Consider the following 26126-nt stretch of genomic DNA (forward strand, 5'->3'; position numbering starts at 1 on the left):
AAAGAAACTCTCCAAGGGGGGAAATTTTCCAATTCAATGTCTAATTGTATTGATAGAATGAAGAGGCAGATAACTTCCTTGATGCTCCGTAATTACTTTTCCTGAATGTAAGAAAACTTAGAGAAGGATAAAAATATGTTATATACTTTTATCCTCCACTTAAGTTCTACTCCAATGACAATGATGTGGAGATGATCCTAAACTCTTCATGACAATGCTATCAGAGGGCAAGCTCTAGACGTCTTGTCTACTGGAAAAGTGAAGACCAGTCTAATCAAACTCAGTCAGACTCATAACCAAAAGGTTGGCCATTAAATCATCTATTTTTTTAGCCTCAGTAGAATAGAAGCTCCTTGTAAACAGGGATTGTTTCATTCAATGTTTTTGTATTTCTATTTCTGGAATATAGCATTGATAAATTTTTTTGATTGATTGATTTATGAAAAAAATCTAGTAAGGAGTGAAAGGATGTGATTTATGTTAATGGACAGAATATCCTCACTGGAAAAAAGTCATAGATTTTTCAAAATGTCATTGAGTAGTATTCCCACATGTCATACTATGTTCTGATAAGTATTTGAAGGACTCTGGTAAGGAAGAAGGTTCTTTTGCAAAGACCAAGTAGAAGTTGCAAAAAGGAAAGTGTACATTTGATATCTCGAAATAACTTCATAGTTATTTAGAGGGCTATTAAACATAGAGAACTATTAAAAGAAGAATGGGCTGTCTCAGGTGGCAGTGGATTACTTTTACTTAGAGGTTTCTAAATAAAAGCTAGACAGACATTTATTAGGTGCTTTCTATAGATGAATTCTTTTAGAGTTATGGGGGTTTGGCAGCAGTATTCCTGTCAGACTCTGAAATTCTGTGAATTGCTCTCCATGTTGAAATGAAATTATACTTTATTACTTTTTATTTCTTTGAAGGCAAGGAAATTTTTAAAGAATGCAGTTCTCAGGTGGATGGCTCAAATCACTGAGACTCATGTCCAGACTTAAGACTTGTAAATCTCATTACTCAATATTTATTGATCTGCAAACAGCCCACTGTGGGCAATGAAGTTGAGAAAAGAAATTTGTAAAGTAGCAATGGAAGAAGCCATTTGATGGAATTTAGGGAAAGAAAAAATTAAATTAAAATATTCTAACGAATGACACAATATAAATAATACCTTTAAATGGCATCTCAGTTAAACTAATTTTAGAGATGGTGTCTTCACTGCCCTGGGAGAAAGAAATAATGGCAAATTATGTTTCCCATGGCAAAGTAAGTTCAGGTAAAATGATGGTAATAGGGAGGAATACTCTCTTGTTAAGATTGAGTTAGATTGTCACTGCTTGCTGGAGAAGCTATTTATAATAATAATGAGTGTTTCTCTAGTGCTTTATGGTTGGCAAAACACATAACAAATATTATCTCATTTTATCCTCACAACAACCCTGGGAAATAGTCATTACTATTATCACCATTTTGCAGACAAGGGAAACAAGACAAACAGTAGTTAGATGACTTGTCCAGGGTGACACAATTATTAAGTATCTAAGGCAAGATTTGAATTCAGGTCTTCCTAACATCACTTCTAGGGTTCTATCTACTGTTCCATCTAGCTATTTCACCTAAATTTTTTGTAAAATATTTCAAGTGTTTAGACCAATAGAATGGAACAAGTATTGGTATATTCATTTCTTAATTTAAATTTAATTTAATGCCAACAATGAGATTAAAATACCCAGTTGGCCTCCTGTAGTGAAAATGAAGACTTATCATAGTCAGAATGAATTTTCTTGGACCTAATTGTTTGTCCTCAAAGTGTCACAGAAAGTTAAATACTCACCATTTCTTGATTAGATACAGAGTTTCAGCTGAAACTTGGTTTGATTTTATCACACCGTCTGATAGTGATATTTTCCCTTTTTCTTCTCACCTGTTACTGAATGCTGCTTCCAGACTGAGGACATTTTCAAGTTGGAGATAAGGAACAGAGTTGTAGAATAAATATCTAGAGAGAATGGCTCTCACTTATCTACAAGTCTCATATGTGAGATATGAGGAGCTCAGAGCACTTCAAATGACTTGAATAAGATGGTTACTGGGGTCCCTTCTAAAATTCTATGAATCTGTGATACTTTATGATGAACTGAAATAAAATTCATAGAATAATTGTAGTCAAAACAATAATAATGGGACACAGTTACAAAGAAAGGGTATGGATTGAAATCATAGGTATATCTGGCCTTCAATAAAGTTTGAAGGACTTTAAAGAATCCAAATATTTCATCATATTATTTTTATATAAATTGAATCTGACCCTTTTGCTCCATTTTTGTATAAAAATTACTTTAACTTTTATTGAATGAAACTTTGCCCTTGTATAGCTTCTCTAGCAAGTTAGAATCATTTGCAAGGAAGTGTTATCATAAACTACAAAACCAAATATCACGTTGAGTGTCAGTGTTTACATGGTCATTCAGGAGAGAGCCAATCAAGGTCCACTTGAGTATAGTTTCTGGATCATAGAATCCATTTGGGAGATAGAAGACAGGAGATAGGAGTTCAGAATCAGTTAGGGATTTACACACGAAAGGTTGAAGAAAGTCTTAAAATGGCTGCTCACTATCTCTAGATAGTTTAAGCATTTATAGAGAAAATGATCTAGGGATTACTGTCGTAATGTCAAAAATTTCTCATTATCAGATTAGTTCAAGGTTCCATTATGAGAAGAGCAAAGCAGCCAAGTTGATAGTGGGCTTTTTTGACTCTGGCATCTTCAGTATATTCAGAGTTCAGGGAGAAGGGGTAATGTAGTTTAATGGTGATAAGGATGATGATGATGATGATGATAACAGGCATCATATATGTAATGCTTTATATGTATTAGGCACTGTGCTGAGCGCTTTAAAATTCTTATCCCATTTGATCCTCACAAGTCTGAGAGGTAAGTGTTATTATCACCCCCATTTTACAGACAAGGAAACTGAGGCAAAAAGAGAGGTTAAGGGATTTGCTCAGTATCAGAAAACTAGTAAGTTGAGGCTGGATTTGAACTCAGGTCTTTCTGACTCCAGGCAAGGTTCTCTATCACTGTGCCACCTACCTGCCCCAAACTAGTGTGGACTAAGATTATAGTGATGAGGAAAAGTGATAATGGCATTTGACTGAAAAAGAAAATGGTAATTGGTTGCCATTTCAGGATTGGTCAAGTCACTGAATTATACTATTACCCAAGGGCAAACTGTTTGAAGAGACAAAGGTTGAATCACTGTCTTAAACCAAGATTGGGGGTATAATAAATGGATATGCCATTTTCTTTGACCCTATCAAGCTACTGAGATCATGTACTATTTCCATCACCTGGAAAATGAATGTGATGTATGTGAACTGCAATAGGATAATACCATGGAAAATGTCTGGGAAAAAAATTACAAGTATAAAGTGCTAGTTCAATGGTTACCAGCATGGATTAGAGGAATCTTCTGACACTAAAGAGCCTTTCAGACATTTCCTGTCATTATTGTTTGTCTTGATCCAAGTTTCCAAACTTTATGACTTTAACATGTATAGAGTTAAGACAACCTTTCTTTCTATTACTTATCAAGAATCATTCCTTCTAAGCATCTGGGTTTATGGAATTATAGGTAATGTAATTTATGATATTAAAGATTCTATACACTCAAATTTCCTTCAAGACACAAAAATGTGTGTCTAATTGGACCTCATTAGCTTGAGATAATACTCTGAATATTGACTAGAGTACCTCAGATGCAATTTCTGGTAGACAGAATGTGACTATGGTAGGAAGAAAAATAGGATGGGAAAAATAAATATTAAAATGGAACAATGTCAAATTATTATATTTTCTCTTCATTTAGCTCATGACTGAACCCCTTCTTATAAAATCCATTAAATTATCACTCTGATTCCCAAGTGGATTGCCTTAGGGCAATAGAAATTGAACAACCCAATGACTCTCATTTGGGAGAGACTGAACATTGGCAATCTATTTTCCAACATTTGTATAATAACACCTCAGCTTTTTGTTTCTTCAAATCTTAAAAATATAAAATAATAAAGGAAGAATTAGATGACAATGACAGAATATGCTATGTCACTACCAGTTAAATCAGAAACAATTAGAATCTTTATTTATCTGTGTCAATGATGTGTACCATTTATAAGGAAGAACATTCTCTTCCTAAATCTGTGCACAATACACACAAAATGAAAGAATCAAACAAACTAATGAAATAACTTTACACAAATATAATAATAATTAAGTAGAACCCTGAACAACCAGATTCTAGTGTTGATGTTTTCCCTACTGAAACAAAAAGAAAAAAAAAAACACCAGACAAAACCCCCAGAAAACCCAAAACAAACCACTTCACTCTTTGAAAGTGAAATTGACAAAGATTTCATTATATTTTTCTGTGAATACCCTCTATGGGGATGTGATCATTCCAAATATGGCTAAAAAAGGTGTGCAAAGAATCTTTAACTGATTACACAACTCACATAATGTAGATTATCATTACTTGACAGTTTCTATTTTAGCTTTGCATTTAGGCAGCTGCCTTTGAGTTTACGGCTGATTATCATGTACTAGGAAGAGGTCTCTGACTGATTGATAAGAAGGGCAGAAGGGTGCAGGAGAGACTGCAAACTGCTCTGCCCATAAAACCAGGAACTGTATCATCTCATTACTTTGAATCTCTAATATGAATCTACACTTGCATTCTATCCTGTCATACTCTTGGTTGAAATGACTGGAACAAAATAAATGCTTGTTAACTGATTGATTGCCAGGTTCTCTAAGGTATAAATGAGGGGTTATTCTAAACTCATTATCCATTTTAAATTAGAAAAGAAGTTTGAAAAATACTTGAAAGGATTTGTTTGTGTTTTTTTTAAAACTAGACTGAATTATTGTTCCTTTAATTAGGGCCATGATTTTTTTCTTCCTCTTGCCATCTAGGAGACTCAATGTAGAATTGTCTCTATTAGGGCGGTTTTGCTTTTACTTTTACAACATTTTGACAAGAACAATAAAGTGAGGATGGGGGGGATGTTTAACAAATATACATTCAGGTTTTATTATCTTAATACTTTGGGCCTGATGCAAATGACTAGTAATTTCTGAGGCCTGCAGTCTTTCTTTATGGGAAACCATCAGTGATGCATAACCAAGGTTATCTACTCATCATGATAACATCACTGTCTTCCCTAAGTTCTTTGAAACTTAAAGAACTGTTCCATTTAATGGGCTAAAACCTTTCTTAACTTATTACTGAGTTATTTGGGTCTAGAGTGAGATGTAAAGAAAGATCTATGTAAAGGCTTATTGGTCACTTTTACCTCATTGCCTGATCAGGAACAAACATAGCCTAACCTAGCCTTTAAAAAATAAAAAAAAAGCCAAAAATCCAAAAACAAAACCTCCAAACAGAACTTGCCCCCCCTTCAATATTGTCTGATATCTGTCCCAGAATGAAAGAATGTGAAATAAATACTGTTGAAAAAAATGTCCTTTTAAAGCCTAGACTCACTCACTTGATGATCTATATATATTGTCTCATCAAAGTGATTTGGTGATTTTTTATGTGCTTTGGTTCTGAGTTTTATACAGACTGATGATGATCTACATAGATGCTTTGAGATTTGATTGGCGACTCCCCAACAATAGCGATAACTTCCCCGGTCAATTATTGCTTCTTAGAAATTGATGTGCAGATCCAAAAAAGAAAAAAAAATCTCTTCTTACTCCAAAATAAACCAAATCACAAAATAAAAATGAATTAGGTAGAAAAAACCAACCAAAAAACAAAACCTCTCACTCATATCTTCAATGTTCAATGTTCAATCAACATTGCTGAATGGGATAACAGTTTTTAATTATACTATCCTATATACAGATTATTTCTTTTTTTTCTAATTTTTTTTCTTTTTTTAAATCCATGCACAGTGTAAAAAGTATCAGAACAGGATTATGATCCCTAACAGGAGTATGAAGAAGCAAATGTTCAGAAAAGACTGCATTGAGACTGTGTAGGATATGAATGTTACCAAAAATAAAACTGATATGACAGTCCTTGTGAGGACCACAATGAAACTATTGAAAGACAGATGATTTGGATGGAGGCTTGTGATATGCAAATGGAAAAGAACGGTGTGCTCTTGGAATACTATAGCAATAACAATCATTATGATTTTGGTGGGGGAAGGACACTGGAGGAGGGAGCTAGGGGTATTGGGTGATGGGGCTGTTCTCATAGTAGTCAGGCTAAGATATTAAGATTTAATTAAAAGATTATCCTTGTAATTGATGAATAAGAATGGCCCATTAATGTGAAGATGGCAGAACGCCTCCCTGTTGGGTGGCTAGGACATAATCTGAACCCAGAATCCTTTACCTGTCCTCATTTAGTACATACTCACACACTTCCTCCTGGAAACAGATTCGCCTCTGCATAGGTTCTGAAGATAAGCTTGGTGTTTTGTAATAAAGTAATGAACCCCACCCTACCCACCCTTTTCCTCTTCCATACCCCTCCTTTGCCCAGATGATTAATTAAAAAAAATAATCTGGTTGATTTTAATTGATAACCGAGAGCCCATGTTGCACTTGGATCAGTCATTTAAAAAAAACAACAACAAAAAACCCCCAAAAAGTAGTCTATCAATCTCAAGAGGACACCCTTCTAGGTAGAGTCGCAAAGATGGCCCTGCATCCATGCCTTGTTCAACATTTTGGTGCCCCTTGGGATAAGAACTCTGTTGGTTTCTTACTTCTGTCCTAGTACAAAGTATGCTCTTGAAACTGGTTTTCCATCAGCAGGTAAGTGGACGTGACAAATGTCAGTTTCTCTGTTCGTTATACATATATCTTTATATATATATATATTTATATATATAAATTTACTATATCTGAGCGTTCCTTTAGAAGCCTTTTATGTGGCAGTAGGCCTCCAGGGAAGAGAAGAAAATGTACAAGAGCCACAGGAGAACAAAAAGGGAGGATGTGAGGAGCTTGGCAGTCCGGGGCCCACCCAGCTCACCTCCAATTTCCGGTCTTCGTCGGTACAGCAGTACCCCAACATTGATGAAAGCAAAAATAGTGAAGAGAGTGACCGAAAATGCTAGTGTGCCAGGGGAGACCTCAAATTCTTTTCCGTTTGCTGCATGGTAGATGGCAGCAATGGACCAGGCCACACCAATTCCCAGAAACACATTAACTGCATTACTGCCGGTGACATTGCCAATGGAAGCATCCGCATATTGGTCCTGTGTGGCTGCCACTTTGCTTGCAAATGTATCTGAAAAGAAAGAGAAGAAAGCCAATGATGCAAAGCCAGTACTTTCCAGTGATGCCCACTGTGTTGTAGGCATCTGTAGATAGGCACTTTTGACTAGAAACATTGACTATGATGGGGTCAAAAGAGTTGGAGGTCAGCTTTCAAATCACATTCACTAGATTCTGATGTTGGACAAGTCACTTTACCATCAGAGGATCAGATTTTTCATGTGTCAAATGAGGAAATTAGAATAGATGTCCTCTAAGGTCCCTATCAGCTCTGTTGATCTTTATATAATACTCATCATCTTCCTTTTGAAGTTTTTCCCCCAACACACACCCAGTTTTCTAGACCTTTAGACTTGGAGTCAGGAAAATGTAAGTTTTCCTGTCTCAGACACCTCCTGAATGATTTACTTTAAGCTATCTCTCAACCTCAGTTTTCTGAAGTTGAAAGTGCAATTCATACAGTGAGGTTGAGAAGATCAAAGATAATATATTTTAAATATTCTGTCAACCTTAAAGAATTATATGAATGCTAGCTAGGCATATGAGATAATATAGACAACAGACTTAGAAAAAATGTGCTATATAAATGTTTGGCTATTAGTTATATTTCCCCCCTCCAATTTTCCTTGAGCAATTTGTCTGGTGCTTTCCTATGCTGTTATTCCATTTTGCTGTACCAAGTCTTATGCTTGAGAGATAGGTGGTATAATGGAAAGGATGCAGAAGATCTAAATTCGAATTCTGCCTCAGTCACTTACTAGCTATGTAGTCATGGGACAGTCACTTAACTACCCTCTAAGGGTCTCAATTTAGTCAACTGTAAAATGGATTGTGAGGAAAACCCTCTCCAAATCTTAAAGTATTACATAAATATAAATTACCACATTCTATCTATGCTTCCCATCTTTAAATCTTTCCCCCCCTCATCTAAGAGTGATGTTATATTAAATGATCAAGTTTTACCGTGATTGGAAATGTTCAACATTTCAGAAATCACCTCATTTTTTGCCTACTCCAGGTTATTCTCAATTGTATATAGTTTTTGCAAAATGGTAGCTAAGTCAGAAGAGGTCCTAGTGAATCTTGCTTATGACCAGGTATTAAAAAAACAGAAGTTTGGGAGAATCAGATTGGATAAGAGAAACAATTAAATCCATGCTCCTCCTTGTTTTCTGGCTTCCTGGTATAGGATGTATGTTCCAGTTCCAGATTCCTACTCTGGCATTTGGGTTTTCTTGGCTCTTTGTGTACTGAAGACTTTCAAGTACTAAATTTGCCTGTCGTTTTTGGATATTTCAAACAACTCCTTATCCTGTCCTTCTTTCAGTGCCCAAGGCTCACTGCCCCTGCTCAAAGGCTCGTGTGAACGAATAGCATGAATCAACCCTGCCTTAGGCATGATATGACATATAGAACTTGAAGACATTAAACTCATTCTCTTTGAAGCAAGTTTACAATGAGGTTAGAACAAAGCCTTTCCTTAAATTATTAGATGGTAGGGAAGGGCATGGAGGAGGGTAGGGAAGGAATTAAAAAAAGAAGCAATAAATCATTTTCTAATCTAATCCAATGAATTTTCTTCATTCACAAAAATGAGGTCACGAATTATATCATTATCATAGAACAATTTACAGAGGACCAAGGAGAAAGAACAAAGCTATAAGATTCTTAATTGTCCTTCTTGTACTTAATTACCAGATAACATTAGGAGTTACAATGCTAGTAGCCTCAGATTTTGTTAGCAATTTCAAAGGATAGGAAATAGAATACTGGAGATGTGAGAAGCTGAAATACACACACACACATATAATACTTTTATATTTTTGTGTTAGACATGAAATATTAAATATTAAACAACCTATAGTGAAGGTGTCCATGAACAATACATATATTATGTAAAGAAACTATTGGCTCTAGGTCCAAATAAGCCAGGCATTGCTTACTAGACCAACCAAGATATTCCTTGTGTTTGGAGTATCTTTCCCCAGTGGTTTCCTGAGACTGAGCTATCTGACTTGGTATGTCAACTGTTTCTCTATTGCCTTCTAAAGTCTATCCCTGTAATGGAGCTTAGATCTGTCTCTTTGTTTCCTTATCTCATCACTACTGGGTCACTATAATAACTTCCTAATCATTCTTTCCATTTTCTGTTTCATGCTCAAATTCATCCTTTAAGGGAACTGATAAATATTTAATTCTTAAAACTCATGGTCTTTTCCTTGGTTTTATCTTTTTTGATCTCTCTGAAGTTTTTGTCATTGTTGATCATCTTTTTTGACAGTGTGATCTCCTGATTCTTCTGACTGTTCCTCTATATATTTCATCATTTATCAAAACAAGATTTTGACCTTGGTTTAGTTCTTTATTTTCCCTCTGCCCACTCTTTCAAAGAACTCTTCAGTATCCATTGTTTCAACTCTTCGATTTATACATATTACTCCAAATTTCCTATATAAATATATAACTCCAAATTCCCTATACATAAATACAACCCTAATCTCTCTCAAGTTCCAATCTTGCATTGGAAATTGCTTACTAAGTCCAGCTAGATGTCCTATAGACATTTCAAATATAACATGTTCAAAATGGAAATTATTATTTTTCCTGTCCCCAAATCTGCTCTTCTTGAAAACTTAACTATTTCTATTGAGGGCATCACAATTTTTCTAGTTACTGAGATTTGCAAAAATGAAGCAAATTTTCTTTAGTCTCCCATATTCTTATTTACAATTAGTTAATTCTTGGCAATCAAAAGCACATTAACATATTGTTTATATACAACTGTGCTCTGCCCCATAGGTGGTGCAGTGGATACAATACCAGATCTGGAGTCAGCAAGGATTTAATTCAAATCTAGCCTCAGATATGAATTAATTCTGTAACCTTGGGCAAGTCATTTAAACTCTCTCTGTCTCATTTTCCTCAACTGTAACATGGATGATAGCACCAATTTCCCAGGGGATGTCAAATAAGATTGTATTTACTAATCACTTTCATGGTGCCTAATACATAGTAAGTTCTAAATAATTGCTAATTGTTATTATTTTTAGTATTAATAGTAGTTGAATTAAGGCACAATACTAGGAAATAACATTTAAAACTGCAGAATCCATGTTGAGAATTACTACTTCCATGGCTCTGAAGTAGGGTTGGTGAATTTGGGAAGCTTGATGGTCAGGGGGAAAAATGTTTTGGACCCCCGAAGATTAGGCCCTTCAACATTCTGAAACATTCTTCTTGTAACTTTCCCTCCCTTTCCACAAAAAGTTACTGAACATGTATTTGAATTTTTCTGAAGTAAAGCCATTCATGTTATCATAAGTGGACTGAGTGATTCTTAGGGAATACAAGTTTAGACTTTCATATCTCTAGATTAAACAAGAATGCTGACCTTTTTGCCTTTCCCTTCTTCTGACTCCCTAACATTTGGCAGCCTCTAACTTGCATCTCACCTTTTCTCACTGGAATGAAGCATATTCTCTGTTTGTTTGAATTGGGCAAATGTTATTCATCTGAGTTGCATGGTAGACAATTTGTAAATCTTCAACTCAAACACTGCTTTACAAAAGTGGAAACATGTGCAAATCCGAATCCATGTAGTGGATCTGCCAAGGATTTCAATGTTTTTCCAAACGCAGCACACCGAGAGTGTTAAAAATGATTTCCAGTCATTCTTTTGTGACTTAGGGCATAGAATAATGGGGTATGTATCATATGTTCAGCTGTACTAATGCATTAAAAGATGAATCCATCCTACACAAATAACCAGAAGGGCAGTCTATTGTTCCACTAGATAAATGGAACTTACAAAAACATTTCCTAAAGAAAAAGTCTTAGGAATAATTGTTTTCCAAGGTCTCAGGAAAGAATAAGTTCTATTTTAGAATATCAGGACAATTTTCAAATTCCATTAAATAGAGACAGCTAGGTGGCACAGTGGATAGAGCACCAACCCTGGAGTTAGGAGGACCTGAATTCAAATCTGACCCCATACATTTAATGATTACCTAACTGTGTGACTTCTTTTTATTTTTTGCAAGGCAATGGGGGGGTTAAGTGACCTTCCCAGAGTCATACAGCTAGGTATTTATTATGTGTCTGAGGTTGATTTGAATTCAGATCTTCCTGACTGCAGGGCAGTTACTCTATTCACTGCGCCACCTAGCTGCTCCCTGGGTAAGTCGCTCTTAACCCCATTACCTTAAATAAATAAAATTTAAAAATTAAATACCTACATTTATTTTGGACTGGAATCCTGATACCATATTTTTTGAAGCTCCAGGGGTCAGAACACCCTTGATAAATCCAGATCTACAACTTGCTTGTAAATCATAGTTTTAGAGAGTTGGCTGGGGTTGCAGAGAAGTTGAGTGGAATGCCCATGATCACATATGATTATAGAATGGACAACTTTTGTAGGACTTTGATTGAAAATGAAACAGTGAAACTATATGTACCATAAGCTGGACATAAACTTAGATCTTTCTTGCTGTTGCTGTTTCTCTTTTTCTCCTCTCCCCTTTTCTTCCCTCTTTCCTTTCTCTTGTCTTTCCCTCCCTTCCAATCCCTCCCTACCCCCCCTCTTCTTTTACTTTCTCCTCTACTCTCTTTCAGTCCTTCTTCCCCATCCTTCCTTCCTATATGCATAGGGATACTAAAGGGATATAATAAATATATATATATATGTATGTATATATATATTATAGGGATAATATAAAAATTGTCATCATCCTAAAATAGTTAATTATTCCCAAGAATTATGACAAATTATAACATACTTGAGATTATTTAAATAACATTAGCATTCTGTTTCTAATTCCTTATTTACACCCATCAGTAACAGAAAAGACTATTGATTGGGAGACAATGTTATTAGAAATAAAGCATCTAATCTAGGAATTCCAATATCAATATCCAATATCCAATATTGATTCTTTCCTTAGATTAATTATACAGTTTCAAGCAAATCATTTTTTTTTACTAGACCTATACTGTCAAAGAGTAGAAAACTGAATACTATTGAATCTGGTTAGTGTAGATAGCCTGTATGCTCCTCAGTCTAGCATTGGCTTTGTTGACCAGATTTACCCAGTCCGAATAGATTAGCTTTAGGCTCAGCTTCCTCATCTGTAAAATGGATAGCTCCCAGCTACTTTTAGATCAATCTTTCAATGTATGGATTATCTGGAATGAGTTTTAAAGTTCTTAAATCATCCTTCCTTCTTCCCTCCCTCCCTCCCTCTTTCCCTCCTTCCTTCCTTCCTTCCTTCCTTCCTTCCTTCCTTCCTTCCTTCCTTCCTTCCTTCCTTCCTTCCTTCCTTCCTTCCTTCCTTCCTCTCTTTCTCTTTTCCTCTGTCCCCCCCTTTCTTCCCCCCTCTCTCTTTCTTTTTCTTTATTTCTTGGCATCTAGTATTGATGGTTGTCAAGTTTTAGATGCTCATGGATTAACACCATAGGTAAATTTAAGCTAAGTAAAGCATAATTGAGGAAGATAAATCTGAAATGAATTTAAAAATCATCAGATGTACAAAGCAATTTAGAAAGAACTTTTTAAAAATTTCTTACTGTTTGGGGCATTGACTCCTCTTTCTCTCTATTGGCATGGTTGATCCATTCTAAGAATAATCAATACACTCATTGACACAACCATTTAGGATAGCACACCCAGGATTTCTAGGAGAATCAGTATCTATTAGGGAACTCTGAGGCTGTAGATAGATCAGGATTCCAAAATTTTGAGAAACTAAGAAATACTTTGAAGATTCTCTTAATTTTAGGACCCTTTTAACCCTAAGAGTCTTATGTGATACACAGTTTTTAAAAGATAAAATAGATAGAGTGAACAAACAAAATTCTAAAAGACCTGTGATGGAAAATATCAGCCACAACCAGAGAAAGAACTATGGAATCTGAATGCAAATCAATGTATATTATTGTCACTTTTTAAAAATTTGTTTTTTTTCTCCATGTCATGTTTCCATTTTTGCTCTGATTCCCCTTTCACAGCATGACTAATATGAAACTATGTGTAACAAAATTGTTTATGTATTACCTGTATCAAATTACTTGCTAATTTATAGTGAAGGGAGGGAAGGGTGGAAGAAAAGTTTATAAAAATGAATGTTGAAAATTATATTTACATATAATTGGAGAAATAAAGTTATTTAAAAATTAAATAATAATTTGAGAATTTTATAGTATCCTTGAATATAGTTCCATATAGTCAGAAATAAGAATCAGTAGGTGAAAGGAAAGACTTGTCAGGCCTGTTTTTATATGGATATGGAAGTATTTGCCAAGTCAATTTTCCTGCCTGTGTGACTCTGGGGAACTTACTTAACCTTTCTGTGCTTCTAGTCAACTTTGATATAGGTTACAGAGAACATAACAACATGAACCAAAAGGAGTTTCCTCATTCAAAAATTTTTTATACTAATGAAATCATATGTCCGGTTCCTATTTCCCACAGAATCATAAACCAGAGATATTTGTAACTAATCCAACCTTCTCATAAACAAACATTATTGGTTCATACTTGTAGATGGACCTTTGTCACCAAAAATTATTTATTAAGTATCAGGGACTGTTCTTACTGAAGATACGAAGAAAGTAATAACAACCAAAAACAATAACAGTTCCCTTTCCAAGGAGCTCATGGTATCATGGGAAAGACAACATGAAAACAATTATGTATATAGACAGGGTAGTTACAGGATTAAAACATCCAGGGAATTATCCTGGTTAAAGTGCTGAATAAACTAGATGCATATACAGGTGGGGGAAATGGATCAAGGATCAAGGGGAAACCAAGACCAAAGGCTGAATCACAAAAATGAATCCCTGAAGAGAATGGGAGGAAAGGGAGGTGATTGCATTAATGATACCGGAATACTGAACATAGGGAGATAGAGATGCATAAAAGGTAAAAGAAGAGCTGGAAGAGAACACTGTGGAGGATACTTGAACAGAGGAAGATAAGAGAAAAAAATAAACATCAGTTGAAGGGTATGTAGTACAGCAGTCCCAGGAGAAGAATACATTTAAAATAATAACAGACCAGTGATGTAAAATCTACTGATTATGTCTTCACTTCATCAATGTATATCCTCATTAATTGAAAATCACAACAGAAGGGATTTCAAGTCCAACTCCCTCTAGAAACTGAGGACTAGGGAGACTAGTCCAAGGTCAGAAGTGGAACTGGACTGACTCCAAAGCTATCCCTCTTATTATTATGCTGTGTTGCATGATATCAGCAATGTGCATTTGGCAACTGAGTATAATTTCTATGCAGCTAGAAAAGTCTATAAAGAGGATTTAGCTGAAAAACAGTTTTTTTTAGAATTTTCATTTTCAGTAAAGACTAAGTAACCAGACATGAAGAATTCAGTGAATTCAAATGCAAAGTGTGTGCATGTACACACATACACACACACACACACACACACACGTATTTTAAAGTGACTCAGTAATCAGCCTACACATTAAAAATAATAATTTCAAATTAAAAGAGAAATGATCAAAATTCACTATTCAGGGAATATGTGGCAAGAAAAGAATGAAGACAAGCCAAGGATGATATCAGTTCAGTTTTCTAAATGGAAATTGGATGCTTGCTTTAAAATTAGAACAACTCTGCCCCACTCCTAAACATGACCAGCATGGAGTCATTATTTATCAAGGTCATCAGACAAGCCAAGGTCCAACTGTGATATTCTCCTTCCATGTCCAAATGCAAGATAATTCAATTCCAATTCTCAAGATCTAGCTCCCATTTTTATTTGGTGCTAACAATAGTATCTTTTATCAGTATATTGCAGAGTCCTAGCTACTTATCCAAGATGGAGCTTCTCTAGCTCCCTTCTGTTTGCCTAAAAGAATTTGTTGAAGACCTCTTTAAGGGATGAATTTTCTTCTCCTCTTTCTGGAACAACTGCTTCTTGCCTTTTCTCTCAGATCCCCTTTGAACTTTACAATAGCAAAGTGGTATGGTAGTCACAAAAGAAAAGCATCATGGGACAGAGTATAGGGCAATAAACTTGGAGTTAGATAAGACATAGGTTCAAATCTCATTTTTTTAGGTTTTTTTTTTTTGCAAGGCAAATGGGGTTAAGTGGCTTGCCCAAGGCCACACAGCTAGGTAACTATTAAGTGTCTGAGACTGGATTTGAACCCAGGTATTCCTGACTCCAGGGCTGGTGCTTTATCCACTATGCCACCTAGCTGCCCCTCAAACCTCATTTTTGTAACTTCTTTATATTTCTTGTGGATGGGGATTGTTATTGCCTTTTTTAAAAAAAAATATCCCCAGCACTTAGCACAGTGTTAAGTTTATTTGTAATTTTATCAATTTTTCAATACAAACGAAAGACCAAGCTGTTGGATTTTAACAGGTTAATCATCTTGGGCTTATGATAATGTTGACTGTGACTTTTTTTTTTCTTTCAAAGTTCAGCTCAAATGTCACTCCCAATAAAAGGCCTTTCCTCCATCTTCTGGTACTTCCTCCTATAATTACCTTTGTTTTGAATTTTAAAAAAATGCTTATATTTGTAAATGTTTACCCTATGATGGAAGGTAAGCTCTTTGGGAGCAAGGATTTTTTTCATTTTTATTTTTTTATCCTTATTACTCAGTACAGTGCCTGAGGCACTATTATTGTTGTTAAATTGTTTGGCTGGATTTTATCTGACTTTGTGACCTCATTTGGAGTTTTCTTGGCAGAAATGTTGGAATGGTTTGCAACTATCTCCTCCAGCTTATTTTATAGGTCAGCAAACTGAGGCAGAGTAAAGTAACTTCCCCAGGAACATAAAATTACTAGGTATCTAAGGCTAGATTTGATTTTAGGTCTTCCTGACTTTAGGCCTGGTCCTCTCTCCACTGTGCCATCAAGTGGGTAGGAACTTATTAAAAACTTGGTGTATTCTTAAGTGTTTCTTTATTATTTCTCAGGTATAAATTAACAAAGTTAAATTACTCTTTGAGATTGCTGAGAAAGTGTGTATTGTTTATTAAAAAATATCAGACTCCAGTACAGAAACTTTTATTTGATTACAACTTTCACCTTTTTTAATCACTTTTTTAAACTCTCTAAATCCCTGTTTCCTCATCTGTAAAATAATATCTACATTATCTAATTCATTGAGATGTTTTGGTAGAATTCTTAAGTCCTACAGCAATATGAACAATGTGTAGTTAGAAGTGACTGTGATGAAAATATGTAAAGTTTTTGGAAAAATCTTTAAAAAGCTATTGAAGTCATTATTATTATATAGAAAATAAGTATTTAATATAATATAGTAATATAATTATAAAGGAAATGGAAATCCTCAGTTATATACTTAAAGTATCCTAAGTTATCACAGAGCTTAGTAATAACAATGGTCGGTAGCATTCATGTAGCTCTTTGATGTTTACAAATATTATCTCACTTATTCCTGAAAGGTAGCTGCTATTATCACCTAAATTTTACAGACAAGAAAACTGAGACAGACACAGGTCAAGTGTCTTGCCTAGGATCCCTCAGTGAAGTGTCTGAACTTGGATTTGAACTGGGATCTTCTAATTCTTGGTCCAGTCTTCCATCCACTTCCTCACTATTTCCTTTAGACTCAAGTGCACAATCAACCTTATAGAATACATTGTTAAGTCACAGGATTCTGCTGTCAAAAATTATCATCTCTATTTATTAGGTATTGCTTACTCCTATTTCAGCTGAACACACTAAATATAGTCTTAGCTTTGATTGTATTTATTTTCCTAGAGTATTTATCATTAGAAAAATAAGGAATTTGTTAAAATTCAAAAGGAAAATGTTGTGAAATCCCATTATAAAGACAATTTTGTAAGGGGAGAAGGATAAATCAAAGAGTCATATAGAATAATCATACAGTCTCAAAGACAGAAGGAACTTTGGAGAACATCTAGTTGAATCTGCTCATTTGACACAAGCAGAAATTTAGATCAAAGAAGAGAAAGGAACAAGTATTTATTCAATGTTTACTATGTGCTAATTATCTTACTTGGAATAATATCTTTACTACAAAGTGGGTTACAAAGGAAAAAAGGACTCGTCTGGCTTAATATTTAGACAGTAATGGTCACTATAGTTGAGAAGCTTAGCAAAACAGAACTGTCTATTCAAATATGTTTTCTATCAACCTTCTCCTACCTTACTTGAAATTCCCATCATCCTTTGGGGTAAAATAAAAATGGGGTTATTGTCTCTAGAGATGTACATGAGATTCCTAGGGGGAGGTGGGGGGAAGGGAAAAAAATCACGATATCAGGAAAGGTCGACTCTGACTTAGTTTATCAAAGGTATTGTTTTGGGTTTGTGGGAAATTTTAGAGACCCTGTTGTTGGATGAGATGCAGGATAACTATATTTCAAATAGGTAGGTGTAGGAAGAATAGAACATGACAGTGATGAGCCATGGGTAGCTTGCGGACTGTAGATGGTGATGGTCTAGAGATGCAAAATGTGATAGATGGCACATGAGGGTACATTGAAGTGACATTTCCACCATTTGTACTGTACTATGTCACAGGGTTGGTTCCTCAGGGAGAATAAGGATACACACACAAACATGTTATGTATGTATGTATATATGTATATATATATATGTATATGTATATTCTTTCCAACTCTTAATCATTTTCTTTGAGGAATTAAATCTTCTATAATGAATATGTAATCAAAACACAAAATTCAGTGACAGATGATAGTTTCATTAAGATGACTTACAATTTTATATCCACATTATATTTAATTTAATTCAACTGATGAAATCATTTGGCAGATTCAACTGGGCCAGGCAAATAGTTTACCCAAGTTTGCCAAAAACATTCTTGCCCTAAAGATATAGTCTTAGAAAAGCAAGTAATACTTAACTCATTTATTATTTGTATTTTGACTCTTATGAGGAAGTGCAATTTGTAATGCAAAGACCAGAAAGTATGGTTTAGCTTTAAGTTACTAAGAAAATGCATTACAGCCTACTGAATAATCAGCAAAGGGCCAACTGAAAATGAAAAACTTCCTACAGCTAGGGGAAACTGTCATTTTTCACCCATTCTTCAGTTTGCAACTTTATTGCCATATACTTAAGAAGAACGGTCTGAACTTTCTAAAAACTGAACTATAACTTCCTTAATTGTGGGAATATTCTATTTAACGACTTTTCTTAGCACATGAGTTGGCCATATTTCAGTGACTGCCATCTTGTAGGTGTTAAAGGAGTGTGCTGTGTGTTCCCAAGAAAGCTTCCAGAGATTTTGGTAATGACTGTCACTTTAGCCATAACCTCACTCCACTTTCCAGGAATGATCCTGGTTGAGTTCCTAAGCTCAACCCACTGAGTATTCTAGGCTCAATTTATGGGACAGGAAATATTAATTCCCCTGGCCATGTGTACATGGAGTACATGGAGTATAGATGAACACTTCTGTATTGGTAGGGTTTCTAGAACATCCTGAGGCACCCTCTCTCCACTAAGCTGCCCCTTCCCAAAATACAAATTTCTTTTGATTAAGGCATTTCCTCTAGGTAAGCTGCAAATATACATTAGAAGGTTAAGATAGTAATTCATTAGCAATCAGTCATAGCTTTGCACAAATTATCTTATGCAATCCTTTCTGATGTAGCAATTACATGAGTAGTCTTTGCTGGTAGAAAAATTACACACTCACACTCACACTCACTCTCTCTCTCTCTCTCTCTCTCTCTCTCTCTCTCTCTCTCATTTTCTGGATGCATTTGACAATCAAGTGAAGCTTATGGATTCCTCAGAAAACAAAATGCAAAGTGTTCCCAAGGAAACAAATCATGTGGGAATACAGTTATCCATATTAAGAAAAAATCATGGACCCCAGACAAGGGGGTTCTTGACACTCTGGTCAAGAATAGTGTTCTTAATGGCATTTTGGGCTTCATTAAGGGAGACATAGCTTCCAGAACTAAGGAGGGATCCTCTGCCCTGATCAGACTGCACAAAGGAGTATTGAATTCAATTTTCATGGCTACAGTTTGAGGACATTGATGAGCTAGAGAGTATCCAAAGGAGGGAAGCTACTATATGAATCACCCCATAGGCTCAGATCAGGGATTTTTGCATTTTGCTCTTCCTATCCTTAGCAGCTGAAACAGTGCCAGGGACCTTGCAGGTACTTAATAAATCTTTATTGATTGATTCAAGTATTTTTAAAAGATGGAAGTGTGGAAGAGGAGTTTGTCTAAGAAGATCATAGATTTAGAGTTGAAATGACTTTAGAAATCAGTTAGTCCACTCTGCTCATTCTACAGATGAGGAAACTGTGATTAAGTAACTTGCTGAAGTTTACATAAATGTAAGCATCTGAGGCAAGAATGGAACTCAGTTCTTCTTGCCCCCAACTTCAACCTGACCACCAAGTTGCTGCTCTAGATATATTTTATTTGGTCCTAGGGAGAAGAAACAGAAAATGAGAGGAAATTGCAAAGAAGCAAATATAGGTTTTATGATAGGAATCAAAAAATTAGCCTCATAATTCTATTGTTGACTTCTTTCCAACTCTTGGTGACTGTATTTGGAGTTTTCTTTTCAGAGATAGTGGGATGACTTGTCACTTTCTTCTCCAGATAATTTTATAGATGAGGAAACTGAGGCAAACAAGTTTAAGTGATTTGGCTAGGGTCACACAGATTAAATCAGTATCTGAGGCTGGATTTGAACTCAGGTGAGGTTAACTCAAAAGGTGGTGAATACTTTCTCATTGAAAGTTTTCAAGCAGAGGCTGACCAAATACTTTTGAACAAAGGATCTAAGAGTTGCAAAATTTTTAAAGGAAAAAAACAGGCATTTGGAAAGTAAATTTTCTTTAAGGTGAAAGAAGGCAACAGAAAGAATTTTAAATTTGATTTCAATAAACTACCTGAATATGTTTCCATCACTCTCATCTTAAATGGACTAGATGCAGACAGTAAATTTTTTTCAGTCCAAGAGAAGAGAAAGAGAATTTTTACATGATTTAAAGAGAGAAAAAAAATTTTAAAAAGCCTTTGTTGAAATTCTATGTCTAGTCTTGTTTTGTCTTAGCCCTTTCCTTTTAAAGAGTTCTACTTTTGAAATCCTTCCTCAGGTCTAATGAGTCCCTCTTTTTCTTACAGGGAAGTGGGATGGAATCTAGAAAGAGCTTCTGTTCTAGGTCAAAGAGGTGAGACAAAGTTCCATGGAAAAGCCCTTTTCTTGGGGTTTACTGGTTTGACTCAGTAAAGTCTTACTATGATGGAACCTCTCAGCATTGATCTGATGACACGTTTCAGGCAATTCCAGCTCCAGAAGAAAAGAAAGAAACACAGTGTTTTTGAATGTTTGATATTCTTTGAGCACTGCAAATATAATTGGCCTTTCCTGATGTTAGGAAAAACTGATTGCTTGCAATGAAGTTATGAACAAATAAACAAACAAAAAGTCTAGCTCTAGCTCCACTATGCTCCTTATGGGAGAATATAGTGGCCACAGGAGAATTCTTGACTCCCCATAAAATATTTTACATTTTCATTTTTCTTTAAACTGTCATAAAATATTAAACATCTAGTTACATATTTATGAGTACTCAGATGATGGAATAGCTAGGACATAGCCTCTTGAACATGAATGTAGTTGGTAGCCTTGTGAATATTGCTGTTCAAAGGCCTAGGACAAATTCCTTTTAAGAACACCTGGGGCCATATACATCACCAGAATGGGCTTTCTGTACAATGCTCATTGAAGGAAGAGGCATGATTTACATGACTGTCAGTTTCACATGACCTGGACCAGTTTTAAAAATAAGTAGATTCATATACTGTATAATTGGTTAATTTTCCAGAGTTTGGTAAAATTTGGCTCAATCAATAGAGCTATTTACTGCCTTCTCAGATCATGTATTTGGAATATGATTGAGAGCTTCTTAAGATTTGTTAATCATTGTCTATGATAGGAGATTCATTTGGTAGGCAAATGATACCACCAGAAAGAACCAAGTAAACTTTGCTAGGGAATATGATGTACTAAGGAAGAAATCAAGTATCCAAGGGACATAAGTGGTATTGTCATCAATTTAAATTAGAAACTTCAGGGGGGAAAAGCAGATTTGGAAGACTAATTGTGACAAATATTAGGATTTGGATTTCTGATCCATAGTTTAAAATATAGGAATGTACTTGAACAAAGACCAATAAAGGATGTTTTCTGGGAATTTTGTAAATTTGATCAAGAAGGTTTTATGTAGTAAACGAATTAGAATGGGGGAAAAACTAGTAATCTAGTTGGCAGATTTATGTGACCATCAGGAGTAATTGGTACAACATAGAAGAAGAAGAAATGGAAAGAGGACCAGTGTCTCAAAGGGACACCATTTACAAGAAGAAAACCACTCAGACAACATAAGACCTCCATCGACTCCATAGGATTATATAAAGTATGGGTAATAATGACTAATAATGCCAATACCTGACAGTTATATAGTACATTAAAGCCTGCAAAACACCTTTACAAGTGAGATTCTCATTGATCATTAACAGCACAGTGAGATAGGTACTATAATTGTATAACCATCTTACCAAATGAGGAAATTGAGACAACAAAGATTAACCAGGGTCATAGAGACAGGAAGAATCTAAGGTAGGATTTAAATTTAAGTCTTCCTGATGCCAGTTTAGGCTTACTACCTCTCCTAATGACATAAACTGAAGATTCTAATTCAAGGAAGCAAATTCCTTCCCTTCCTCTTCCCCCCCCCTCTCCTCTCCGCTCTTCCTCCTTCCTTCCTTTTCCCTCCCTCCCATCCTTCCTCTCCCTTCCATCCTTCCTCCTCTTTCCTTCCTCTTCCCTTCCTCCCTCCCTCCCTCCCTCCCTCCCTCCCTCCCTCCCTTCCTTCCTTCCTTCCTTCCTTCCTTCCTTCCTTCCTTCCTTCCTTCCTTCCTTCCTTCCTTCCTTCCTCTCTTTTCTCCCTCCTCTCATTAGAAGTTTACTATTGAATAAACTGTAGGCAACTAATTAGATGCCTTTCATAAACTATATTCCTCCTAGTGTTCTTACATCTTACATTTTGCCACATACTATTTGATCCAGTAAGACTAGTTTTCTTGGAATTATTCAAACAAGACATTTCATCTCCTGCCTCCTTGTAATATCCCTTGCTGTCCTAATGTTTGGAGTGCTCTCTCTTCTCATCTTGCACACTACCCCCTCTACTCTCTACCCCCATATTTCCTGGCTTTCTTCAATTTACAACTAAAATCTAACCTACCATAGGAAACCTTTTCTGATTCTTCTTAATTCTAGTCCCCATTTTATTTTCAATTAATGTTGTATATAGCTTGTTTGTGAATAATTGTTTGCCTGCTGTCTCACACCATTAGACTTGAGATTAGGGACAATATTTTGCCTCCTTAGTAAGCCAGCACTTAGTAAAATGTTTGATATATATATATATATACATATATATGTATAGTAGATGTTTAACAAACAAAAAGGGGCAATATTATTCTGTTCTTCCTTTTTTCCCTTCTTTTTCCTCTTTTATCCCCCTCTTCTTTTTTCCTTCCTTCCAACTTTCCTTCTCCCCTTCTTATGGGCTTAAATTTAAGATATAACATCTACTCCAATCCCAACCAAATAGTTATTATTAAGAAAAATGGATTAATGCAGGACAGTGGTGGTTTAGTGAAAAGAATTTCTGGGCCTAGAATCAGGAAAGACCAGTTCAAATCTGATCTTAGACACCTCCTGGTTGTGTGACCCTGGGAAAGCTCTCTGTCAACCTCTGTTTCCTCAGCTGTAAACTAGGGATATCTCATAGGGTTGTTTTATTCAATGAGATACAATTGATAAAGTGCTTTGCATAGTCATACTGTCATTCAGAAGGTGCTTAATCAATGTTTATTTCTTTTGATGCCCTTCCTTCCTTTGTGTGACAACATGGTATATTAGGAAGACTATTGAATTCCAAGAGGCCATGGGTAAAATTCCAACTTACCAGCTGGTTGACCATGGGCAAGTAGCTTTACTTTTCTGTGACTTAATTTCCTTATCTTTAAAATGAGAATAATATTTTTAATATGAACTTTACAGAGTTGCTGTGAAAAAATAAAATTTTTCTTACAAATTGGAAAAAAAAACAAGGTCTTACCAAATTTCAAAGAAATCTAGGCAACTCTAAATCTCAGTGCTAACCAAATAATAATCCATCTGGCAAGTAGAAAATATCAACATTGGGAGAAAAACATGCAGTTTATGAACATTTTGAATCTTTGGGAAAATACAAATAAAGACAATAGATCGTTTAACACCCTTAGTTAGCCTAACCAAGCATAAGCTAAAGATTCTAATTCAAGGAAGCAACTAAAGCTTGGTTACTTTAAAAACCACAACAACAAAATTCTACAATTTTGTTTGCTTACAAAATAGTTTGTTTCCTTGGTATAAAATTTTCAAACATGGTTCATTCAGACAATTAAAAATTCATATTGCACTTACTTTTCAGTATTTCACATTTTCACTGCAAACAGACTGGCAGATTGTAAAACTTTAAGGGTTCTCATCTATTTTAGGAAATTGTTGGTGGTCTAATTTAAATTTGTTCTGCTTCCCATATGATAGAAAATGAAGGAATTTAAGAAAATAAGGGGCAAGGGGATAAAGTGATGAATCAGGAACCTGAGTCCAAATCTTTGTGACAATGGCAAATTACTCTGCCTTCATAAGCCTTAATGTCCAAGCTATGAAATAGGAATATTAAGACTAATATGATAACCTTTGAAAACCTCAAAGCACTCTACAATGTGACTTACTAGTATATCATTGTATTTTTTGATTGATGTCTTCCATAGAAATTTATATTATAGAATTAATAAAAATAATTTTAATAAAAATGTTCATTTAATCTATCATTTAATCTATATTAATTAATCTATATTAATAATATAAGAACATGATGCTATTTAAGTGATCAATTAATATTGAAATACATATAGCTAAGTGCTTAGATGTCTCTTAAACATTCAATATCCAAGATTCATGGAATGAAAAATTTTGAAAATATAGACACATAGCAGAGGAGCTCATAATCTCATGGGGAGAGGATAATGTGTGTCTGTATCAGCCCTGTTGTTCTGTCAGCTGCTGGAGTTGATTTAAGGATGCTTTCAGCGAACCCATAGATAATGAGTTTCTTTCTTGATATTTTTATTTAACTGTTATAGGTTTGTTTCTATATGAAATTTATTTTTAAAAATACGTATAAGATAATGATAAAGATGACGGTTGCTTCTACTTATCTTCCAAATTGGATACCTCAGTAGTCAAGGAGTGGGGGGGTCAAATATTCTCCAATGTAAATTGTACTCAATAGGAATGAATGTTCATTTACTAGTCAATAACTAATAGAACTTGGTCTGATTTCCTTCTTAGAAATTATATTAATATGTGGAAGTTGCTAGATTACACAAATTGCTTTAATCCATGTTACAACTAATTAACCAGGAAGTCAATAGTGGTGGTCTGAGTTTTTGGTCTGGGGAAATATATGCTATCAGAAGAGAAAAAGGAAGAAGAGGTGGGAGAGGTAAATTTTGGAAGTTGGCAAAGTTCTATGGCTTTCTTTCACTTTTTCATAAATGTTCAATGATCTTAGGCTGTTTTTAAAACCTCAAACTTTTTAAGTGGTCAGAGGAAACTGCAGAAACAAGTTTCAAGAAATCTTACAAGGACTTATAACTGTGTTTAAAGATAAGAGAGTGATGCTTGCTTGTTGTTAAGAGATTACAACTCACAAGTCAACAAGCCTTTATTATATGCTTACTATGTAGCAGGAAATGCTAGGTACTGGAGAATACAAAGAAAGGCAAAAGACAGTTCCTGCTTTCAAAGAGCTTGCAGACTAATTGGGAAGACTAACCATTCAATGTAGGTAAGACATGAAAAGACTAGCTAGAATGAGTTACCATAGGAAGTTTTTTCTAGGGATATTTAATAGAGCACAAAATCACTTTTTTGAGATACATATTCATATACATATATATCTGATATATGCATACATATAGTTTAGGAATATATAATTGATATAATAATAAATATAATGCAGTATAATACACATATAAACATATATCTGATATATATAGTTTAGGAATATATAATTAATATAATAAATATAATACAGTATAACAGTATAGTATAGCATAGTAAAATATAATATATGACAATATATAATATAAATATACAATACACAATAAAATAAATATATTATATGAATATGCTATATATTATATGAATTTATTATATATTCTATAATATAAAATATATGTGTATAAATGATGAAAATATTGCTCTATATTACTCTCTACATATCTATCTATCTAATAAACATTTTCAACCAAACTATCTTTGAAGAAATAAAAATAGGTCCAAGATTCAATATAAAGTGGTAGTGAATATTAAATTCATTATTTTATTCTTACTGTGTAGTCTGGGACCATTAAGACAAATATTTTAAGTGGCAAGGCAGGATGGAGATAGTAAATTTTAACTACTTGTCTTTTTTGCTGCTTAGCAACCATTTGTCAACAAGGCTACAAAAGTAAGTCTGAAATGTTATTACCAGTCACAGCATTATCCAACTTCTGCTGCCTTTCTCTTTCAGAAAGAATACCTGTCCAGCAGATAGGATGATTTGAGTTACCTAGTAGATAACTTCTTTGGAAATATGCTGCAAAATAAACATTTGTGACATGCTATAGGGATTTTTATAAAGGAAATATGAGGTAAGAAAATTTTCCTTCCAATGGAATCTGGGAATTTATATAA

General features: G+C 34.8%; 1 protein-coding gene across 9 annotated transcripts in view; it reads right to left on the reverse strand.

Annotated features, from left to right (window-relative positions):
* Positions 1–4307: 4307 nt before the first annotated feature.
* Positions 4308–26126, reverse strand: part of SLC8A1 (solute carrier family 8 member A1) — a 454080-nt gene continuing 432261 nt past the window's right edge. For all 9 annotated transcript variants that reach the window (XM_074204467.1, XM_074204475.1, XM_074204442.1 and 6 more), the window contains one exon: positions 4308–7310. In XM_074204467.1, the coding sequence (XP_074060568.1) occupies positions 6934–7310 (377 nt within the window). In that variant the 3' untranslated portion in view covers positions 4308–6933. The remainder of the gene's footprint in view (positions 7311–26126) is intronic.

Source organism: Macrotis lagotis, chromosome 1, assembly GCF_037893015.1.
Source record: "Macrotis lagotis isolate mMagLag1 chromosome 1, bilby.v1.9.chrom.fasta, whole genome shotgun sequence".
In the NCBI taxonomy this organism is placed as follows: Eukaryota; Metazoa; Chordata; class Mammalia; order Peramelemorphia; family Peramelidae; genus Macrotis; species Macrotis lagotis.